We start from the raw sequence: 22,289 nt of genomic DNA, 5'->3' as shown, positions 1-22,289 counted from the left end.
ATTTACTACTTAGCGGATTTCAGCGAAATTTTGTTTTCTCTCTTACATGAATGCTCACAATTTTATTTAGACAAATTGGAAAGCAATGATGAAGGCCTTTTGTTGTTTTTTTTAATGGAGGATAAAGTTTGAGGCAGAATGGAGAGATGTACTGTTTATTTTCTGTTTTCATCTTAGGTGCCTGAGGCCCATGAGCTTGTCTGGCCCTCTAAATCCATATTTATTAACGTAAATATAATTTAGCCAGAGTCAAATTCTCTCAAGATTTCATAGCCACAAAACTGTCATTTGTCTCATTTGGGGAAGCACCAAAAGTGATTATTTGGGTGATGACTGAAACTGCTGGTCTCGTTAATGTCGTGGTTATTCGAGAGACAGCACTCTGCAGGTGGGGATGGATTGTCCTGAAGATTTGTTTGTATGTAGACTTTATCCAGGGCCAGCCTAAACCAGAGAGGTAAACTGGAATTGCTTCAGGAAGCCCCCCAAAGGGAACTTGTGTCATTTTTTAGCTGTCCAGCACTAACCATCTGCTTCCTGTTAGCCCCCATCTCCCTTCTGGAGGTGCCCACCAGGCGTTGGCAAAAAGGCATCTCCCACTTTAAAGTGTTGAAATAGCATTTTAATTTATTCATTGCTATCGGGTCAATTCCGACTCGTGGCAACCCCATATGTTACAGAGTAGACCTGCCCCATAGGGCTTTCTTGGCTGTAATCTTTAAGGAAGGAGCCCTGGTGGTACAGTGGTTAAGTGCTTGGCTGCTAACCTAAAGGTCGGTGGTTCAAACCCACCGGCTGCTCTGTGGGAGAAAGATGTGGCAGTTTGCTTCCATAAAGATTTACAGTCCTGGAAGCCATATAGGGCAGTTCTTCTCTGCCCTAAAGGGTTGCCATGAGTTGGAATCAACTCCATGGCAACAGATTTGGTTTGGTTTTTTTAATCTTTATGGAAGGAGATCACTAGACTTTTTATCTGCAGGCCACTGGGTAGGTTTGACAGGCCATCAAGTGAATCCCAACTCCTGGCAACCCCAAGTGTGCGGGGTATAACTATTCCATAGGGTTTCACGGCTGTGACCCTTTGAAAGCAGATTGCCAGGGCTTGCTTCTATGGCGTTGCTGAGGGAGTTGGAACTTCCAACTTTTAGGTTAGTAGTCAAACACAAACATATGTGCTACCCAAAGATCTGTATATACTTACCATAATTAAAAAAAAAAAAAAGGCAGTTCTGAGTGCATGTTTCCTACCATGGCTGCCGAGGGAACCAGAGCTTCCTTGGTTTGCCCCTGGTTCAAATAGGGGGCAGGCCTAGGCCCTGTACCTGGCCATCCCGATACCTCTGTGTTCCCGCACCCTGAACGTTGAACTAGGAAGAGGGAGCATTTGGAACTCAGAATCAAGGTAAGAGCTGAAGTCGGTCCCGGACCAGACTGTTGTATGGCATGATCTTGGCTGTTTGGTCCCTTAGGGGTTCTCTTGTTTCATAATCATTTTCTAAGCCTGTGTCCAACAGCCATCTTTTCCTTCTTTCACATAAGTTGGGGAAATTCTGACTGGTCTCTAAGCCAATGCTTTCCCAACTTCTTTGCATGTCATAGAATACACAGAAAATGATGTTTGTATGGTACCCAGAGTGAATGGACAAACCTTCTCATGGCTGGAGGTGACCATTGCAGTGTCTCTGGATCCTTCTGAAAGGGCCAATAGTTTAGGACACCTAAGAAAAAAGACCAAACCTGTTGCTGTCAAGTTGATTCCGATTCATAGCGACCCTATAAGACAGAGTAGAGCTGCCCCATAGAGTTTCCAAGGAGCACCTGGTGGATTCAAACTGCCGACCTTTTGGTTAGCAGCCGTAGCTCTTAACCACTATGCCACCAGGGTTTCCTTAAAATTAGGAAACCTATAATTCATTATATCCATACATTGGTTGGGAAGCCCTTACTGATGCTAATCAGAATAGCCTTATTCCTCTTGCCACTGATTGGCTTAGCATAGACGTATGACCCCCTCTGGCTAATAAGGGTCAGTCTGCTGAAATGTTTCTTGAAAGCTCTCTTTATTCTTAAAAAGAGAGAAAGAAGATGGTTTTTCTTTTTCTTTTTTTGTTTTTTGGAGAAGGGATGTGATGTCAGCCGTATTGCAATCTTGAGGAAAGGTTAGCGTGACGAGAACATGCTGAGTGGAAAAATAGAAGAAACCTGGGTCTTTGATAGCATTGCTAATCTTCAGATTTTACTAGCCTTGGGACTACCCTATCTGTATTTTTACACAAATAACGCGCACCTTCTATGTTTGTTTGCCAACTCTCCTCCCCACCCCCTGTGAGGTATTTTCATAAGCTCCTCTATGCAGGTTTTTTTTAACATATTACTTTAAAAAAAATTAGAGTATTGCACTTACAAAAAAACCTTGGGGAGGGGAGGGCGTGGTTGGCAAACAAACATAGAAGGTGTGCGTTATTTGCATAACGATGCGGTACTGAGATAATAAATCCTTATTATTAAAGTCTTTTCACTTTTTTTGTTGTTATTTACTGCCAAAAGCAGTCTAATTGATGCAATACCTGCTCAGGCTTGAAGGTCAGACCTCATAATAGAGTTTGCCAATGACAACAAAAAAGGTGCTCACAGTAAGAAACTCTGGAGGAAAGAATGGAACAACATCTGGAGATGTGCTGTTAGAAAGGAAATGTTGAAGTTCAAAGTAAGATGAGTAGAAGCAGAAGTAAAAATCAGTGTGCTTTATATTAAAGAATGTAGGGTTCTTTGATCCATATTATAGTAATTATGGTGAGAAATATTTGCCAGCATCTCAGCAAAATGTTAGAGGAAGAACCTATAGGAAAGGTACTTTAACACTCGGGAGAAGCAGAGAAACATACAGGAATTGGAAGCCTGGAGGCAAACTGTGGATCTGGCACTTCCTAGCTGTGTGACTGATTTGGTGTAGGTTACTAACCTCTCTGCACCTCAATTTCCTTGTCTGTAAAATGGAGATAATTAGAGTACTTACCTCATAGATATTATTGGGTTCATAAAGTATGAAACAGTGTCTGGTATATATTACATACTATATAAAACCCATTAAACCCATTGCTGTTGAGTTGATCTTGACCCATAGCGACCCTGTGGGACACAGTAGAATTGCCCCATAGGGTTTCCGAGACTGTAAATCTTTATGGAAGCAGACTGCCACATCTTTTTCCCACAGAGCGGCTGGTGGGTTGAAACTGCTGACCTTTTGGTTAGCAACTGAGTTCTTAACCACTGCACCACCAAGGCTCCATATATGTAAGTGTTTGCTATTATTAATCCCCTACAAATATCATCTAAACCTATCTAAATCCAAAACAAAACCCTCTACCGTGGAGTCGATTCTGACTCATAGCGACCCTATAGGGCAGAGTAGAACTGCCCCACAGGGTTTCCAGGGCTGGAAATCTTTATGGAAGGAGACTGCCACATCTTTCTCCCATGGAGTGGCTGCTGGGTTCAAACCACCAACCTTTTGGTTAGCAGCCAAGCATTTTAACCACCAAAGCTCCCATCCAAACCTATACTCATATACATATATATATACATATATGCAGTAGGTTATACCTATATATATAAAGTTACTTAAACACTGCTGCTTCTACCATTATACACCCACTGGAATGGCTCAAATTAAGAAGATTAACAATACCAAAAGGAGCCTTGATGGTGCAGTGGTTAAGCCCTCAGCTGTTAACTAAAAGGTCAACAGTTCGAATCCACTAGTTGCTCCGTGGGAGAAAGATGTGGCAGTCTGTGTCTGGAAATATTACAGCCTTGCAAACTCTGTGGGGCAACAATGCCAAGTGTTGGTGAGGATATGGGATAACCAGAACGCTTACAAACACTGGTGGGAATATAAAATGGCACAACCTCTTTAGAAACTCTTCCGTAGTTGCTTAAAAAACTAGACATACATCCACCCTGTGACCTATCAGTTCCACTCCTAGATACTTATTCAAGAAGAATGAAAATGTACGTCCTCAATAAAACCCTGGTGAAAGAATGTTCATAAAAGATTTATCTCTAATACCCCCAAACTTATAGGTTTCCATCAATAGGAGAATGGAAAAATAAGCTGTGTTATATTTATATAATGGAATACCACTCGGCAATAAAAAGGGATGGACTACTAACGTGTGCAGCACCATAGATGAGCCTCAGAAATATTGTGCTGAGTTAAAGAAGTCAGGGACAAGAGAGTACATGCCCTATAATTCAATTAATATGAAAAACTGGAAGAGGAAAAACTAATTTGAGGGATAGAAATCAGAATAATGATTGCTTATAGAGGGATGGAGAAGACTAACAGAGGGAACTTTCTGGAAATGTTCTATATCTTGGTAGGGGTATACGTAGCCCAGATGTATACATATGTCAGAATTGATCAAATTGTAAAGCTTAACAGCTATGCATATTACTATATATACATTGTAACTCGATTTTTTTTAATGAAACAAACAGCAAAAACAGCTGCTGCTGGGAAGTCAAGGTGCAATATGAGCATCTTCTCATACCAGCCAGCCAAGACCGCTATCAAACCCTTCCAAAGTCGTGTCAAAAGCACGAAGGAGGTGACTTGAAGAAGCTCCTACTGGCCAAAGATGGGACAATTTGAAGATCATAAAGGGCAATATCTTTAATGGATTAAACCCCATAAGATACATTTAAATCCTTGTGTTCATAATAACTTTTAAAAAATAATTTGACCACCATTGGATATGGCCAACTCATTATTTTGGAAATTGGTAAATAAGGCAAAAATCAAGAATTTATCCTGCCTTTCCCGTGTGATTTGTACCACTGGGTAGCCAATTAGTGGAGAAAAGAAATTCCTCATTGTAGGAGTAGTCTAGCTAATAAAGAAAGAATGATAGGATTAGAAAACCACCATGTTGCAACCCCTAATTAATTAAACAGTGTCACCATTGAATATCAGCAGCTGTTAACATCACAAAAAGAAATGGGCTTCTAATGAAAGAACACAGGTGGTGACCTATGAGGTAGCCATCTTGCCCAAAGTAATTTAACCAGAATTTAACAAGCCTTCTGACTTAACCAACATATGGGAAATACAGTGGACAGAGGAACTTGTTAAATAAACCATGGGGATGTAATCAGCAAATCCCAGATGGTGAGAGAATATATATAGGACAAACAGCCTGCTTTCTTCAACAAATAAATTGCTATGAGAAAGAGAGAGAAGGGGAAGCTATACATTAGAAGAGATCTAAGGGAGCTGCCAATAATTGCAAAATATGGACCTTAAACAAACATATATATTTATAAGACAGTTGGAAATTTGTACACTGACTATATATTAAAGAATAATTGTTATTAAAAAGAAGAAAAAGATAATTGAGGTTATGTTTTGAAAAAGAGTCCTTATTTTTATATTGAAATATTTACAGATAAACTATTTGAAGTCTGAGATTTGCTTTAAAATAATACATACAGGAGAACAGAAAGAGAGTGAGAATATAGATGCAACAAGATTAGCTGTGGATTGATAATTGTTGGAGCTGGGCGATGGAAGCATGGGGAGCCATTAAACCATTCCAACACCTTTTGTATGAGCTTGAAATTTTCCATCATAAAGAGTATTGTTCGGTTTTGTTTTTAAAGGAATGCAAAGAGAAAGGGAAAAAAGCAAAACAAACAAAAAAATCCAGATTCTGCAGAAAGACAGGAAGGAAATCTAACAGAATGCCAGAATGTTAACTCCTAGATGCATTTTTTTTTATGCGGCAGTTCTACTTTGTCCTGTAGAGTTGCTATGAGTCGGAATCGACTCGACGGCCCTGGGCTGGGGTTTATGGTGACTGAATGGAAAGGCTATGTTTAAGAATGTGGGTCCTGAGTTCAAAATCCTGTTCTCCAGTCCCAATTAAGGGGACTTTGGTTCCTGAACTTCTCTGGGACTCAACTTCTCATTTGTAAAATGAAGATAAATAGGACCAGTTCTTAGGGTAGTTGTAAGGATACAAGAAGATAATCTCCCTCTGGGAGCAAGGAAGAATGAAAACTAAAGATAGAAGGGAAAGATTAGTCCAAAGGGCTAATGGACCACATCTACCATGGCCTCCACCAGACTGAGTCCAGTACAGCTAGGTAGTGTCCAGCTACCACCACTGACTGCTCTAACAGGGATCACAATAGAGGGTCCCAGACAGAGCTGGAGAAAATGTAGAACAAAATTGTAACTCAAAAAGAAAGAGCAGACTTGCTGGCCTGCTAGAGACTGGAGAAATGGCCCCCGGACACCTTTTTAGCTCAGTAATGAGGTCATCTCCTGCGGTTCACCCTTCAGCCAAAGATTGAACAGGCCCATGGAACAAAACAAGGCTAAAGGTTCACGCCAGCCCTGGAGCAGAGACTAGAAGGCGGGAGGAAACAGGAAAGCTGGTAATAGGGAGCCCAGGGTTGAGAAGGGAGAGTATTGACATGTCATGGGGTTGTTAACCAATCTCATAGAACGATGTGTGTACTAACTGTTTGATGAGAAACTAGTTTGTTCTGTAAAACTTCATCTAAAGTACAAAAAAAAAAAGGGAAGATAACCTGTGTGAAGTATGTAGCACAGTAGCTGGTACTAGATAACACTCAATAAATGTTGGCTGCTGACTATTGTTTTAATACAGGTAACATTTAAAATCAAACAATAAATGTATTCATTTTTTTAAGGTCCTTGAGTGGTGCAGGTGGTTTGTGATAGGCTACTAACCTAAAGGTTGGCGGTTCAAACCCGCCCAGTGGTAACACAGAAGAAGGGCCTGATGATCTGCTGCCATAAAGATTGCTCACTGCCGTCGTCGATTCTGACTCATAGCGACCCCATAGGGTTTCCAAGGCTGTAAATCTCTATGGGAGCCGACTGCCATGTCTTTCTCCCTAGGAGCTGCTGATGGTTTTGAACCGCCAACCTTTCGATTAGCAGTCGATCGCTTTAACCACTGAGCTACCACGGCTTCCTCCTGTAAAGATGACAGCCTTTAAAACCCTACGGAGCAGTTCTACTCTATGACACATGATGTCACCATGATTCGGAATCAACTCAATGGCAATGGCGCAGTGGGTTTGGTTTTTTTTTTTTTTTATATATTCTTCTTTTTTTTTTTTAATAAATATTGGAGCATTTTTGATGACTTTTGAACCTCAAAGGCCTTTTTCTATTTCCAAACTCAGGGATGTGACTAGATTTTCCAACATTTATATCCATCGCCATGCACATGCCTCATGGTAAACCAAATCAGAGGCCATGGCATATATACTGTGAGGCAGACAGAGAAGAAAGCCCCGCAGTGCCCCTCTCTCTCCCAACTCTTCACCTCTGTGTAACTATTTATGGTTTAAAAAGCAAAGGGATCCGCCTAGAACAAGAAACTTCCCTCTTTTTCTGCCTGGAGAGGAGCATGAGTAACGGACTTTTCCATGTGGTTATTTTTCCTGGGCTTGGCGTACCCCCTCTGACTGCTATAACATGTGATCCTGAAAGAGACCTTAAATAAACCTCAGATATTCCTTATCGGTCAGCGGTGCTGTCCCAGTTTCTAGTACATTATGAATTAATTTTCCGTATTTGGCACTCTTCCTTTTTAAACAGAAGTTCTATTCATTCAAAATATTCGTTGGGAGCCTTCTATGTGCCATGTGGTATAACCCTGAACAAGGCAGAAAGGGCCCTGAACCCCAGCCCCAGCTATTCACGTGTTGGGGTTCCCTTCACCTCCTGTCTTTGCCCCGAAACTCACTCTCACCACCCAGCTCCCTCCGTCCCCCCTTATCACTTTCTCCTGCTTTATTTTCCTCGTAGGTCTTACCCTCATCTGAAATGATCCTATTCATTAAGTTATTTATTTTTCATTATCTGTCCCCTCCCCCTGGGTTGTCTCTCCTGTTCACCACCGTATCCCCAAACCTGGCACAGTGCCCAGCAGGACTGGCAGAACACATAATTTGAAGGACTCAGTAAAAATAAAAAATGTGGAACCTTTTGTTCAAAATTATTAAGCATTTGAACAGAGCAGAGCATTAAGCCAAGCACAGGGCCCTTCTGAGCATGGGGTCCTATGCAGCTGCCCAGGTCACATGTCCGTGAATCTGGCCCTGGTGCCTGGCACCTCATTAAAAAAAACAAAAAACAGTTGCCATCAAGCCAGTTTTGATTCATGGTGACCCAGTGTGTGTCGGGGTAGAACTGCTCCACAGTTCTGCTCTGACCTTTTGGAAGTAGATGGCCAGGACTTTATTCCACAGCACCTCTGGGTGGATTCAAATGGCCAGCCTTTAGGTGCTGAGTGCGTAATCATTTCCACTGCCAGGAGACTCCTGGCACCTGATAGACACCAAAAAAAAGAGAGTTGTTGGAATGAATACAAGTCTAAGAAAAAACATCAGGTATCCAAGGAGCCGTGACATATATAGAGAGCGACAAAATACTAAGACCAGAAACCAGCACATGTATGGAAAGACTATATAATCCCTTGGCCAAGGCTTGGCTGTGAGGTGAAAATTAAAATGATCACTCTACTTCCCTTGGGATGCACTGAGACCAGGCTGCAAATCCATTGAGGGTCGGGACCAAAGTGTTTCTTTCGTCTTTAACTTCCCTTGCAGGACATCTGTACATATTTGATGTCCTATGAATATTTAAACTGAACTGAATGAAAAAAAAAATTTTTTTTTAATAGATTCTAGAAGCTGAATTAGAGAGAGATGGGTTTTGAAGGAAACATTTCTTTCTTGAGTGTAAGGCTCCTGAGTTTAGGAGAAGATGAGCAGTTTTAAAGTTTGCTGTCTTAGTTTATGAGAAATGGCTCCGTACGCAGCTCAGCCATTAGAGTTTTGGAAAACCGCGATGCATTGCCTGTGGTGGGATTTTATGACGTGTCTGGCGTTCATTAGGTTTTGGTGTCGACAGTTCGAATCCACCAGCTGCTCCTTGGAAACCCTATGGTGCAGTTCTACTCTGTCCTGTAGGGTCTCTGTGAGTCAAAATCGACTCCATGGAATGGGTTTGGTTTGGTTTGGTGATGAAAGTGATAAGTTCGTGACAAAAGCAAAGCTTTTCATAAAGATTCTTAAGGCTCTGTCTTCCTTTAGGAGTCCCTGGGTGGTGCAGTTAATGCACTTTTCTGCTAACCAAAAAACTGAAGGTTCAGGTCCACCCAGGGGTGGCTTGGGAGAAGGTTCTGGCAATCTGCTTCTGAAAAGTCACAGCCTTGAAAATCCTATGGAGCAGTTCGATTCTGCACGCACGGGGACACTGAGTCAGAACTGAGTCCGTGGCAACTGGCAACAACAACTTTGAATCTTCCCTCCTCGTTTTCCTAACCACAGCATCTTCACTTCCGCCTGAGCTGTTTCAGCTGCAGCACTTTTTGAATCTCCATATATGGTGCCTCACTGGAAATCTTATTGCATAACAATTTTTCGTGTTCCATTCATCCTATATATAACCGCCTACCGCATTGCCTTTTAACGTGATGTTAAGTGACTGGTTTGTTCTGACATCCAGACCCTCCAATTGTGGGATCACATGCAGGAATAATTACTGCGTCAGTATTAAATTCTTTGACACCATTTCTATTTATTGCATCAAGTAACCGATATAAGCATCCAAACTTGCGTTAACTGAGATTGTTTCAGGCTATCTGTCTTCCCCATTGTGGTTCAGGGTAATTAGAGTCTTTGGAAGGACTTGGAGATAAAAAACAGTCTGTCAGTTCTGAGGGATAAAAATTGTTTGCAGGGGAGGGAAAGGTGGAAGGCAGCTTACTGTGTGTTTAGGTACCTGAGACATGTGGTATTTAAAAAAACAAAAAACCTGTTGCCATCGAGTCAATTCTGACTCATAGCAACCCTTTAGGACAGAGTAGAACTGCCCCCATAGGGTTTTCAAGGCTGTAATCTTTACGGGAGCAAATGATCACATCTTTCTCCCACAGAGCAGCTGGTGGATTTAAACCAACAACCTTTCGGTTAGCAGCCAAGTGTTTAACCACTGCACCATCGGGGCTCCCATATGTGGTATACGCCAGGCAAATCTTGTGCTACCGCATTTAATTCTGCCAACACTTCTATGAGTTAGGGATTTTTTTATCCCCACTTTACAGAAGAGGAAACAGAGTCTCAGAGAGATTAAATATATTTCCAAGGACAAACAGTTACAAAACACCAGGTTTGTCTGACTCTGGAACTTATGTTCTTAGCCATACCATACATGTAAAATTCCAGAAGAGTTTTTTTTTTTTTTTAAATGGGAAAAGCATAATACCATGTCACAGTTCTTACTTAACCATTATAAAAATGAATTTATTTGCGAGTGAATAAAAATTCACCAAGTTTACAAGTGAGCTTATTTAAGATCGCCTGGATTCTGTACAGTTTCTCTCTGTTTCACTGGAAGGTGTCATACATTTTGAGTATTTCCTCTCCATTGAGGCATTTCAATAGTACTGATTTTGTGAAATGCAAATACGAAATAAATCCTTTTGGAGACCACAATCACCCTGCCAAAATGTTCTGTTTGTGGCTGGTGTTGCTGATGTTGGTTGATCCTGCTAAGGTGTTCCTGCTGAGTTCTGAGTTTCTTTGTGAGTATAAAGACAGTCGACGTGAAATGGCTGTGTGTAGCAAAGTTTGATTAAATATTATCTTATTTACAGTCATTAAATTCCCTGCCTCATTACAAATATGTCTCAGCTGAAGAGCTGGAATTGAAGTGTGGATTCTTAATTGGCATAGCCTGTCCCTGAATAGTCACCCACCCCAGTCAAGCATTATCCATGGCGTTTAGAAAACAGTAAACATTTAATCGTGTGTTTTAAATGTGTCATGGAGAGAGACTTTGGGTGGCCAAAAAAAAAAAATAGACTTTTTTATTTTGTTTCTTTTCCCATTGCTCCCCTGACTCATGTTGAAAGGCTTTTGTTTCTAATCAAAGCAACAAAGGGTTCGCTCATTTCCTTGAGATTATATGGCAGCGGAAGGCGTCGGGGTTTTTAGGTCCCTGCTTCCACCAGCCTGTATTTGGACACACACACACACACACGCCACGAGTGCTCAATACATGTGTCCTTTGTTCAGCACATTCTCACCAGTCCCTTTAAATGAGTCGAGATCATGGTTTGGAGGTAAGGACGATTTTTCTTACAATCTTCTAACGACAGATGTGTGATGGTGTTTCTTGAGCTTTTACTGTCATTTTTTAGGGACACTTTGGGCAGATTTTAATATTATAACGTGGGGCAGGGGAGGAACTAATCTACTGGAAATCCAGAACCCAACTTTTAGAAAAGGAAACTCAAGAAATGTTCACCTTCGCTCTTTTCAGGGAATTACTCTTCCCAAAAAGAGTTGAATGTGCTCCATCCAGATTGATACCAAAGCGAAGAGGGTCCCACACGCCCATCTTTTGGAAGGTTTTCCTGTCATTGTTTTAAACGCTATCGTTGCGCCTTATAGAAAGGCCCCCGAAGGCTGATTTTTTGTTTTACTTCAGAACTTTGATGATTGTTGTTGAAGTATATAATTCCACCTCACCACCCCCTCCCCCCAACTTTTTCTTTTTTTTTAATTGTAAAGACTTGCGATCTTTTACGGAGGTGGAAAGGGCAGGAGAAGGCAGGAACTGTGTCAGCAAGCAGCACGAGACTGCTCTCAGGTTTATGACGGTTAATCGTCTCATCAGCAAGATTTGTTTGGGCTCTTCTCTATTTCTGTGAGTATTTGGCAGCAAAGATTCTGAAAGAACTGTTGGATGTCAGTCCCTTGATTTGCCTCAAGAAAGAGGCAGGGAAACGGAATTCTGTCCCATGGGCTGGTTTATGGTGAAGACTGCCTGGTGAGCAGAATTCAACGTATCATGATAGAGGCCTTGGAAATGCCATTTTGGGGGATGGCTCTCAATTAATTAATAAAACTTTTGTGATTTGTCAGAGGACATCCTACATCCTTATGAAAGGGGGATTTTACTGTTTTCTTTCCTCCCTGGTAATGTGGTTATGGTAAACTCATCAAGTCTAGCTCTGTGTGCTGCATTTTTCCCTGGTAGATCAGTAGATGTTGGAAACGGGGGAGAGGAGGATAATCTGGGCAGAGCACAGAAAGCAGAGGAAATTGTCTCATGCAGACTGCAAAGCTCTTGGGGATAGAAGGAAGTCTGTGGAGGAAGTGGGTAGGATTGGATAGAGAAGACAAACATCAAGGAAATAAATATATCACTATAGCGACTGGGATTGGGATAGACCCTTTGCCATAACATATACAATAGTATGGCCTCAGAAATGAAGCAGTTGTCTCTAACTCAGACCTGTCCGCTCATCTGAAGATCTGAGGAGTGGGAGGGAGTATGATCTTATCCTGAATGCAGCCCTCTGACTTAGATCTTCAGAACAGCCTTATGGTAACCCCCCTCCCCCCCCAAAAAAAATTTGCCCTTAAGTTGATTCCGACTCACAGTGACACCATGTGTGTCAGGGTAAAACTGTGCTCCACAGGGCTTTTAGTGGCCGATTTTTTGGAAGTAGCTCATCAGGCGGTTCTTCTGAGGCACCTATGGCTGGACTTGAACCTCCAACCTTTAAGTTAGTAGCTAAGTGCATTTGCACAACCCCGGGACTCCATGGTGGCCAGGACCTCACATGAAATGACCCTGTTCTTAAGAGTCAGACCATGGAGCCTCCTTAGAGAAGTAAGGCCATCTTATAGTACAGCCTTTTTGGGGATTAGAAACTGTATCTCCTAACAGAAGGTCTGATGTATCCCCAGACATACCACATTCCACTGCAGAGTATATTCCGAGTATTCCAATGCACTATTTCCTTGATATTCAATTTGGAGTATACAAGGATAATTTACGTTGTAAAACTATTAGAATGGAGTTCCCACATGTAGTGAGTGTCAGTAACTGTTGGGAGATGGAGGATGGGTGGTGAACCAATACCATTGGTTAAGAAGTCTTATGCATGTGTCATGGGACATTTGTGCCGGAAGAAACCTTTTAAGTCACTTTGACCAGTCCCCTCATCCTATTAAAGGAACCCTGGTGGCACAGTGGTTAAGTGCTCAGTGGCTAACTGAAAGGTCAGCAGTTCGAACCCACCAGCCAGTCTGTGGGAGGAAGATGTGGTAGGCTGCTTCCATAAAGATTTACAGCCTTGGAAATGCTGTGGGCCAGTTCTACTCTGTCCTTTAGGGTCGCTGTGAGTCGGTCGGAATTGACTCGACAGCAGTGGGTTTTGTTGTTGTTGTTGCTTTCTCATTCTGTTACTGAAGAGGTTAAAGTCCAGAAAAGTGGCAGGATTTTTCCAGGATTTCGTATTCCATGAGTGGCAGGACGCCGCCTAGAGACCAGGTCTCCTGAGCCCTGAATCAATACTCTGCCCTCCACTCGCTGTTTCTGGGACTAGCTGATTGCTTTGCCTATTTCTGAATTTCCTGTAGCACACATTTCTTCTCATGCATGCATGCGTCTTGAAATAGAAATTCAAGAGTCCCGAATGAGGCTCTACTTCCTTTTATGCCCTGCTTCTGACCCCTGGAAACCCTGGTGGTGTAGTGGTTAAGAGCTACGGCTGCTAACTAAAAGGTCAGCAGTTCAAATCCACCAGGCACTCCTTGGAAGCTCTATGGGGCAGTTCTACTCTATCCTGTAGGGTCACTATGAGTTAAAAGCAAGTCAATGGCAACAGGTTTTGTTTTTCTCTGACCACTGGCAGGAACCAGGAATCCAAGAAAGAGAACCAGCAGCCTTGCTGCTAGTCATGACAAGCCGTAGGAATAGGTAAAAACATAATAAAACGCTCTCCCTTTGCTTTGAGAATATTATAGGAACCTGAAAATATCAGTGAGGCCTCAACAGAAGTCTGTGGCACGATCATAATTCAAGTGTGGGACGGATCCCATGAAGCTCCAATTAAGATAAGACTCTTTTCTTGCTTCATGTAGGCAGACAGCAAAAATTTTTAATGAAAGACTTTTTCTCCATGGCACAGATAAAACTGAGCACAGGTGAAATATACATGAACTTGAATTAATATAATCTGGCAAGTTTGGGCCAATAATTTGTCCTCCCGGTAAAAGCAATCTTCAAAAGAGAAGATACTGGGCACATCCCCTATTTATTTTACATTTCCTTTTGTTTTTTTAAAGGAAGACTTTGTAGATCTGGCTGTAAAGGTGTGCTTTCTTTTGTTCTCTGTTGTCGTTGTTAGCTGCGGTCCAGTTGGCTCCCACTCATGGCAGCCCCATGCGTAACAGAACCAAATCCTACCCGGTCCTGCACCACCTTCCCTTCTCTGGTGTTCATTTATTTCCTCTTTTGCTTTTCTTTCTCTTCTTTCCTTGCAGACTAAAATGAACAAGCCAGCAGACTTTGTACTTGTTCTTTCAAATGTAAAATAACTTTACTTTCTTTTAGATGGGTTTATATTCGGGTTCGAAACCCTGGTGACGTAGTGGTTAGGTGCTATGGCTGCTAACCAAAAGGTCAGCAGTTTGCGTCCACCAGGCACTTCTTGGAAACTCTATGGGGCAGCTCTACTCTGTCCTATAGGGTCGCTATGAGTCGGAATCGACTGGATGGCAGCGGGTTTGGTTTTTGGTTTTTCTATTCAGGTCTTCTATCAGGTGTGAGCGCAGCCCAGAAGTTGGCCTTCCATGATATAGAATCTTTATCTGTAAGAGCCATGTGGTGTACGGAAACACACAGTGGACAAGAGAGAGAGCCAGACTCCAGACTGCCACTTGCCAACAAGCTGTGTGGCCTCGGGAAGCTAATTTTTCCTATCCAGGCCTCAGAGTTTACATTCATCTGTGAAGAGGTTAGGCAAACGCTAAGGCTCCTTTTCACTTTGAAATGCTCAGCATCCAAATAATTTGTCATTACTTCCCTGTTAGCCAGATAAACCGCATCTATAGCTGTCTCTCTGCTTATTTCTACCTCCCCTCCCTAATTCTCTTCCTTCTGCCTCCTTTTCTCCCTCCTTCTCTCCTTTGTTCCCTTCCTTCCCTCCCTTCCTCCCTCCCTCTCTCCCTTCTTCCTTACCACCTTGTTCTAGAGAGAAATTCAGGGGCTGGGTTTTAACAACGCGCCTGCCTGTAAAGCCAATGGAAACATAGAGTAGGAGCAAGCTCAAGAAGGCAAAGTTGGAAATGGAGAAGTTGCTGAAGCCACTAACTGGAATCAGACATTGAACTGCTATCAAGTATGAAATCAGGACCTTGTGGGTGATGGGTATAATTATTCTCGTATTGAAATTTGTCCCTGCTCCTTGGGTTACAAACTCTTCAAAAATCAATGCATGTTTAGTGGGTGTGTCCTACACCAACATGGCGCCAGGATTGACTTACAAAGGTGAATGAGATGCGGCCACTGCTTTGGGAGTGTGCAAATCGGAACTCTCCGGTGACTCTGTAGCTCATAGAACCTTGATTTTTGATTCATTTGCCACTCGGAGAGTGTAAAAGCATTGACATGAAGTAGCTGTGAGTAGTAAAGTTTTAGAAAAGCCAGTTATCATTGAGTCTTCCTCGACTCATGTCAACCCTACGTGTGTCAGAGTAGAATTGTGCTTCATAGGATTTTCAGTGGCTGATTTTGTGGAAATAGATCACCAGGCCTTTCTTCCAAGGTGCCTCTGGGTGGGCTCGATCCTCCAACCTTCTGGTTAGCTACTGAGCACATGAGTCATTTGTGGCACCCAGGGACTAGTGAAGTTCAGTCAATGTTTTGAGGCCAAAGTATTAAACTGATAGGTATATTTAGGTAGAAAATAAAAAATGTCAACTAAGGCAAGCAATGAGCCCCTAAAGCATTCAGGGGTCTATTGGTAAAGGTTGTCTTTGATAGAATCTATCCACATGGAACAAAAAGAGAGAAGAAGTGGCAAGTGTGTGCACTGTTTTCCATCTTAGCATGTAAATCCTGGCTTTGCCACTTAGGAACTGAGAGACCCTCTCTAAGTTTCCAGTGGGGATAATTATAACTACCTTATAAGGCTGTTGGGTGGTCAACTCAACAGCTGCTGGTTTTTGTGGGGGGTTTGTTGTTGTTGAGGAAATTAGAGCTAGTGTCTAGCCCTGAAGAAGTACTTAGTTAATGGCAGCTAATGGTTTTTTTAATAATATTTAAAAGAATGATCATTATACATCTATCCCAGAGATAGCAGATAATGATGATGGTGTCATGAAAATGTTTAGACACCATCAGAAGATTGAATGCATAAACTAATGAATGGGTAATTTTGTTCCAGGCCCTTAATGTTAATGATAGCATAAATATGAGCCAATTAGTAATTACTCCAGCATCAGGACCTCTCTGCATCTTCACATTGTCAGGATATCTGACAGCCTTCTTCCATTTTGGACACACGAGATCACCTGACCCCACAGGTATTTGTCTGGATTTCACTGGGCTCAGGTTCACAAATACGTAATTACCGAACGTCCATTGCAAACTTTGGCCTTGCACTTGAGGTCAGATGTTTATCTATATAAAGATGTGGTTCTATTCCATTTTAAGGACATAGACCTGGTAAAAATCTGACCAAAGTTATGAAAAGCCTTTCCAGAAAAATTCTTACTACATTTTACTTATATTTGGGGGGTTTTCCAAGCTCCTTTAACCTCAGTAATAGATCTCCGAGGGTTCCATGTTTCCCAGTTCAAGAACTACAGTTCTAAGTTACCTGTGTGTTTCTTTCAGAGAAACCATGAGAAACTAGCTGGCCTCTTGCTCTCTCTGTCTTTCTCTGATACCCAAGAAGCTGTTTTTTCTGAATCCTTTAGCATCTGATCTTATTTTAGCCTGCTGGAATAGTGAAGTGTCCCGGAATTTACATGGACTTATTTGTCTTAGTTGACGTTTTTAAATTTCTACCTAAATACACCTATCAGTTTAATACTTTGGCCTTTTACCCAAAAGAAAATCCTGCCGCCTCCCCTTCTGCAGCTATTTGTATCTCTCCTCTGGGAGCAGAAGCCATACCTTTAGCAACAACCAGGGTGCTGGAGAGACAGGTGTCCTCCTGGTACTTGACCTTGTGTTGAGTTGAGAGTAAGGTCATTCTTGTGGGACCTGAAAGTAATTGCTGTGTTCACCATTAGAAATCTGGCTTTAGGGGATTTGTCTGTAAATCTGCAGAGATTTTGCTGTATCCACTACATTTGAGGTGGAGGAATAGGAGGTTGTTCGCAGTAACTATGCATGTCCCAAAGTACACGCCAGACTGTACAAATACCCTCCTCTGTCTTGCTTTGCATCATCCCTTTCTTTCTTTTTAAAAGATACTACGAATCGACTAATGATACTTGTAAATGCTGTATATGAATGGACAATACTGCGTTGCTTTCCCAATTTTTGTAAAGTAAATATGCAACTCCTTTTATTCATTCCACAGATGTTTTCTTCAGCAGCCTCTTGTGCCAGGGGCATGCTCCAAACTGGGGGTACAGTGATTAAGGAGACAGATATGGTGCCTGGCTATCAATCTGATATTCTCCTGGAGGAGACAGATATAAAGTAACAAAGTGCATCATTATTTAACTACAATTGTGAAAAGTGGTGCAAAAGAGAAGCATAGAGAGCTAAAAAGACAAGTAACACTCATGATAAGAGTTGTGGAGCCCAGTACTGTACTAGGCACCCTAGAGGCATCAGCTTATTTAAACCTCATAGCAAGGTACCATTATGTCCACTGTGCAGATCAGAAGACTGAGTAACAAGGAGGTAAGGTAACTCGCCCATGGTTGTGCAGCTACTAAAATATCGAAGCCGGGATTTGAACCCCAGGCAGTCTGACTCCAGAGCTTTCACCCATAACCACTACCCAATGGTCTCCCAGAGAAAATGGCTTGTAATCTAGGATTTTAAGGATAAATTGGATTAGCCAAGCACTTTCCCTACCCCCTCGTGTCTTGAGCTGGAAAGAGATCGTACAGAGGAAGAACTAGAAGGGGGCCAGTGTGGCTGGAGCCCAGAGAGTGAGGAGGAAAGAACAAAATAAGGAGAACTGTAGGTGAGAACCAGGCAGTGCAAGGCTTAGTGGGCTGCATAAGCGATTGGAGAATTTTTCTAATTGAATGAGGTCAGCTTTGGAGCTAAACCCTTCCAGTCAAGAAGACCTTCACATGTGTATGATATAAAAACATTGAGGAATGGTCCTCTAAGCTGTCTGGGTTATTTCAAATTAATTAAATATTGTGTATGTGTGTGTGTGTGTGTACAAGTATGTGTATAGATAGATTAAAAAAAAAACAAACCTGTTACCTCTGAGTTGATTCTGACTCATAGCGACCCTACAGGACAGAGAAGAACTGCCCCATAGAGTTTCCAAGGAGCAGCTGGTGGATTCAAACTGCCGACCTTTTGGTTAGCAGTTGAATTCTAATCACTGTGCCACCAGGGCTCCAGATAGAGAGATAGTTGTATAGATGCATCCCTAAATGGCATAAATAGTTTGTACTGGACCACTAACCTAAAGGTTGGCAATTCGAACCCACCCAGCAGTGCCACAGAAGAAAAGCCTGGCAGTTTGCTTCTGTTAAGATTACAGCCAAGGAGGCCCTGTGAACCAGTTCTACTCTGTAACACGTAGGGCACCATGAGTCAGACTCAACTCAATGGCAATGGGTTTGGTTTTGGATTATGGTATAGGTATTGATGGAGTCCCTGGGTAGTAAGAATGGTTAACTTGCTCAGCTGCTAACCAAACGTTGGAGATTTGAGTCTACTCACAGGTACGTCAGAAGAAAAGTCGTCTGGCATTCTACTTCTAAAAAATCAGCCCATTGAAAACCTTATGGAGCATAGTACCACTCTGACACCCGTGGAATCACCGTGAGTGGGAGTCAACTTGGCAGCCATTGGTATAGATATATAAAAGCAGGCCTGCTTGATGATATTTTATCTATTTAATATCCCTGACCCATTGATGTCTCTCCCAAGCAGAAGTGTTTCCTGCCTTTTGGGGGCCTGTAGAACTATATTTTTCTTAATAGTCCATGCAGCCACACTTTGCATGTGGCAGATTCAGTAATTATTAGTCATCATGGCCAACACTGAATGCCAGGCAGTCTGCTAGGTGCTTTCCACACATCCTCCCTGTGTGTTTCAGCCTCACAATAAAGAAACATATTTAAAGGAGTTAAATGATTTTTCCAAGGTCCTACTGGCCAGTGTGGGGGTCAGGTCTTGCTTCCAGGTTTGTGTGATATCAGAGTCCATGCCCTTAACCCCAAGCCCTCCTGTCTCCCTGCCTATGGCACTTCCTATTTTACAGATGTGAAAACTTTCCAAAGTTAATAATAGAACTGATTTTAAAGCTCCGGTTTTGAATTAAGTTTCCTTTTCTAGCCAACAGCTAGATCTTATAGGAAAAACAAAAAGGAAAGGAAACTGGACAGAACACCATGAACTTTGCCATGGCCTAAAGCTGCCTTGCAAACATATTACAGGTTTACCAGGCCACAAAGATGGTTTTTACCCGCCCACCAGCTGAGTTGGTGACATTGGCAGAAGTAGAGGGATCTAAGGGGAGTAAGGAAAGAGGAGGAACCTGTATGTGGATATTAATCGGTGGATGTTTGGAAGAGAGTCAATATTCTATCCCCAAAAACGTGGTATAGAGTAACGTATTGCTCTGGAGTTGATTCTGACTCATAGCGACCCTAAAGGACAGAATAGGACTGCCCCATAGGGCTTCCAAGGAGCACCTGGTGGATTCAAACTGCCGACCTTTTGGTTAGCAGCCGTAGCTTTTAAGCACTATGCCACCAGGGTTCCCGGGGTACAAAGTAGGGGCTCAAAAAATGTACATTCACTGAAAGGCAAAAATAAATAAATAAAGCCAGCAAAATGGGCAAACTTTATAATTTGATGGAAATACAATCATATGATCAGAAGAAAGAAAGCAATAATAAACTAGAATAATACCCAGTTACAGAAAAAAAAATCCTGGTTGACCCCAATGCCGTTTTATGTTTATTTTTTCCTCAGTGACATTTTAGTTGATGATTTACAGTTGCATTGTTTGTGGAGAAAGGCAACACAAATGAATTTCTGTAGGAACTAAGCAGAACTCCAGTTGGCTGTAACTCAGAAAAAAGAAGGCACTGTAGTGGAATAAAACCAAAAGTTCTACAAATATTTCTAATTCTCAGTCAGAATATTTGTGGAAATCTGGGGGCGACAGGTTCGTTTGATTCTTACGGACCTATATCTTCTTCCCCCCACCTTCAGTCCTTGCTGGCACCACGGGACCCACTTTTCTTGTTTAAACAAATTACTTCTCTTTGGTAAAACTCCTCCTTACTCCAGTTTATTAAACCGTGTAGGACTCCGAAAAGGTGACAGTAGTTAGAATAATAGTTCCCCAGCCAGAAGAAACAGTTACCTCCAGGGCTGTTGGGAAACTCTCCACTTTTTTTGTAAAGTACATTTCTTTTCATTCACTTCATTTTAATAAAAGGCTTCTGGGACTGGCAAGCTGAGAAATCGAGGCAGCCAGGAGAGTGCTGATGGAGCATGGCAGAGCCCTGAAAGCACCTTAGGGGTTGGGAAAGCTGCCTTCTCGTTACAGTTCTCATTTCATGTCATAGAAGCCTTCTCACTGCAAAATGCACAGGATGACACATTCCATACAGGGGCTGGCTTATATTTTTGTTTAGTCTTGTTTTGCTTAGTTTTACTTCTCAGTCAACGCTCTTGTAAGGGCCAGGAGGTGGCTTGGGGTAGTACAAAGAAGCAGCTCTACGTCAGGAATCTGGCTCTGTCTAGCTGTGGCCACAGAGAAGTCACAACCCTTCTGTGGCCTTAATGGCCTCATCTGTAAAGTGGGAACATACCCTTCTGGCATGTCAAGATTTGTTGTAAAGTCCAAAAGGGGAAATGGAGGCAAAAACACTTTGAACAAAATACTCCAGACAGCAAGGTGATATAATTGCTAAATGGAGTGCTTTACCAATTCTCTAAGCGTCCGCAGTAGCTACTTGCTCGTTTCTCTTCTGCAGGGTTCAGGGGCGGAGAAGAATCTGCTCATCATCTGCCTAGCACCTAAACATGACCTCTGAGAGCATCCACCCAGAAGGGGCCTGTAACAATTACTATGCAACTTAGACAAAGGTAGTAAAGGGCAAAGCTGGAATATAAACCCAGTCTCCCAACCTATGCTCTTGATGTCACACTCTATAAAAAATAAATAAAGACCAGTTACTCTCAAGTCAGCCCCAAGTCATGGCGACCTCATGTGTGTCAGAGTCGAACTGTGCTCCACAGGCTTTTCAATGGCTGATTTTTCAGAAGTAGTTCACCAAACCTTTCTTCTGAGGTGTCTCTTGGTGGACTTGAACTTCCAAGCTTTCAGTTAGCAGCCAGACACGTTGACTGTTTCCACCACCCAAGGACTCTGCATACTCTATTTGTCTCTTAAGTACACACTATTCTAAAAAAAAAAAAAAAAGTAACGGTAGCTGCTATTTATGGAATGCTTACAATGCACTAGAAAAAGTTGTGCCTTTTTACAGTAGCTACTCAGAAAGGGTGTGGGCACACTGGTGGTGCAGTGGTAGAATTCTCACCTTCAGTCGGGAGACCCAGTTCAATTCCTGACCGATGCATCTTGTGCGCAGCCACCACGTGTCTGTCATCGGAGGCTTCTGTGTTGCTATGATGCTGAACAGGTTTTGGCAGAGCTTTCAGGTCAAGACAGACTAGGAAGAAAGGCCTGGAGATCTACTTCTGAAAATCAGCCAGTGAAATCCCTATGGATCACAACAGTCCAGTCCGCAACCTATTATGGGAATGGCGCAAAACCTGGCAGGGTTTTTTTGTTCCACTGGACATGGGGTTACCATGATTTAGGGGCTGGCTCCATAGCAGCTAACAACAGCCACAAGGCAAGGCCAACCCAAAAGGCACTTTAAATTGGGGAGAATTTAATGACTTCCCAAAGAGTTTGCACAACCCACTGCCCAGGCCACTCTTACCAAAAGCACCACATGATTTTACAAATGACCCAGACCCACTCCACCCCTCGGCAGAAATGCTGCTCCAGGAGAGCAAGTCTAAGACACAGCGCTGAGGCCTCAGGGGAAAATATTTGGTTCCCTGGATACAGTGTCAAGTGCTAGGTAAGTTTTCCTCTCACAAGATGCATCCCTTCCGGTGCAGGCAGAACAGAACTGAGATTTGAATAACGCAGGAATAGAAGTAGGGAGGAACTTGCCGACAGAGCATAACGACACAGGCTCCG

At 42.5% G+C, this 22,289-nt stretch overlaps 1 protein-coding gene across 12 annotated transcripts in view; it reads left to right on the top strand.

Annotated features, from left to right (window-relative positions):
* FRMD4B (FERM domain containing 4B) overlaps positions 1 to 22,289 on the top strand; it is a 386,278-nt gene that overhangs the window by 187,067 nt on the left and 176,922 nt on the right. The window contains exon 1 of one of the 12 annotated variants that reach the window (XM_049863174.1): positions 10,349 to 11,171. The exons of the other annotated variants lie outside the window; for them this stretch is intronic. Within the exon in view, the coding sequence (XP_049719131.1) occupies positions 11,148 to 11,171 (24 nt within the window). The 5' untranslated portion in view covers positions 10,349 to 11,147. Of the gene's footprint in view, positions 1 to 10,348; positions 11,172 to 22,289 lie in introns of those variants that run through there. 12 annotated transcript variants of the gene reach the window in all.

The sequence above is a fragment of the Elephas maximus genome, chromosome 20, assembly GCF_024166365.1.
Source record: "Elephas maximus indicus isolate mEleMax1 chromosome 20, mEleMax1 primary haplotype, whole genome shotgun sequence".
Lineage (NCBI taxonomy): Eukaryota > Metazoa > Chordata > Mammalia > Proboscidea > Elephantidae > Elephas > Elephas maximus.
This window is presented reverse-complemented; position numbering and strand designations above follow the sequence as displayed.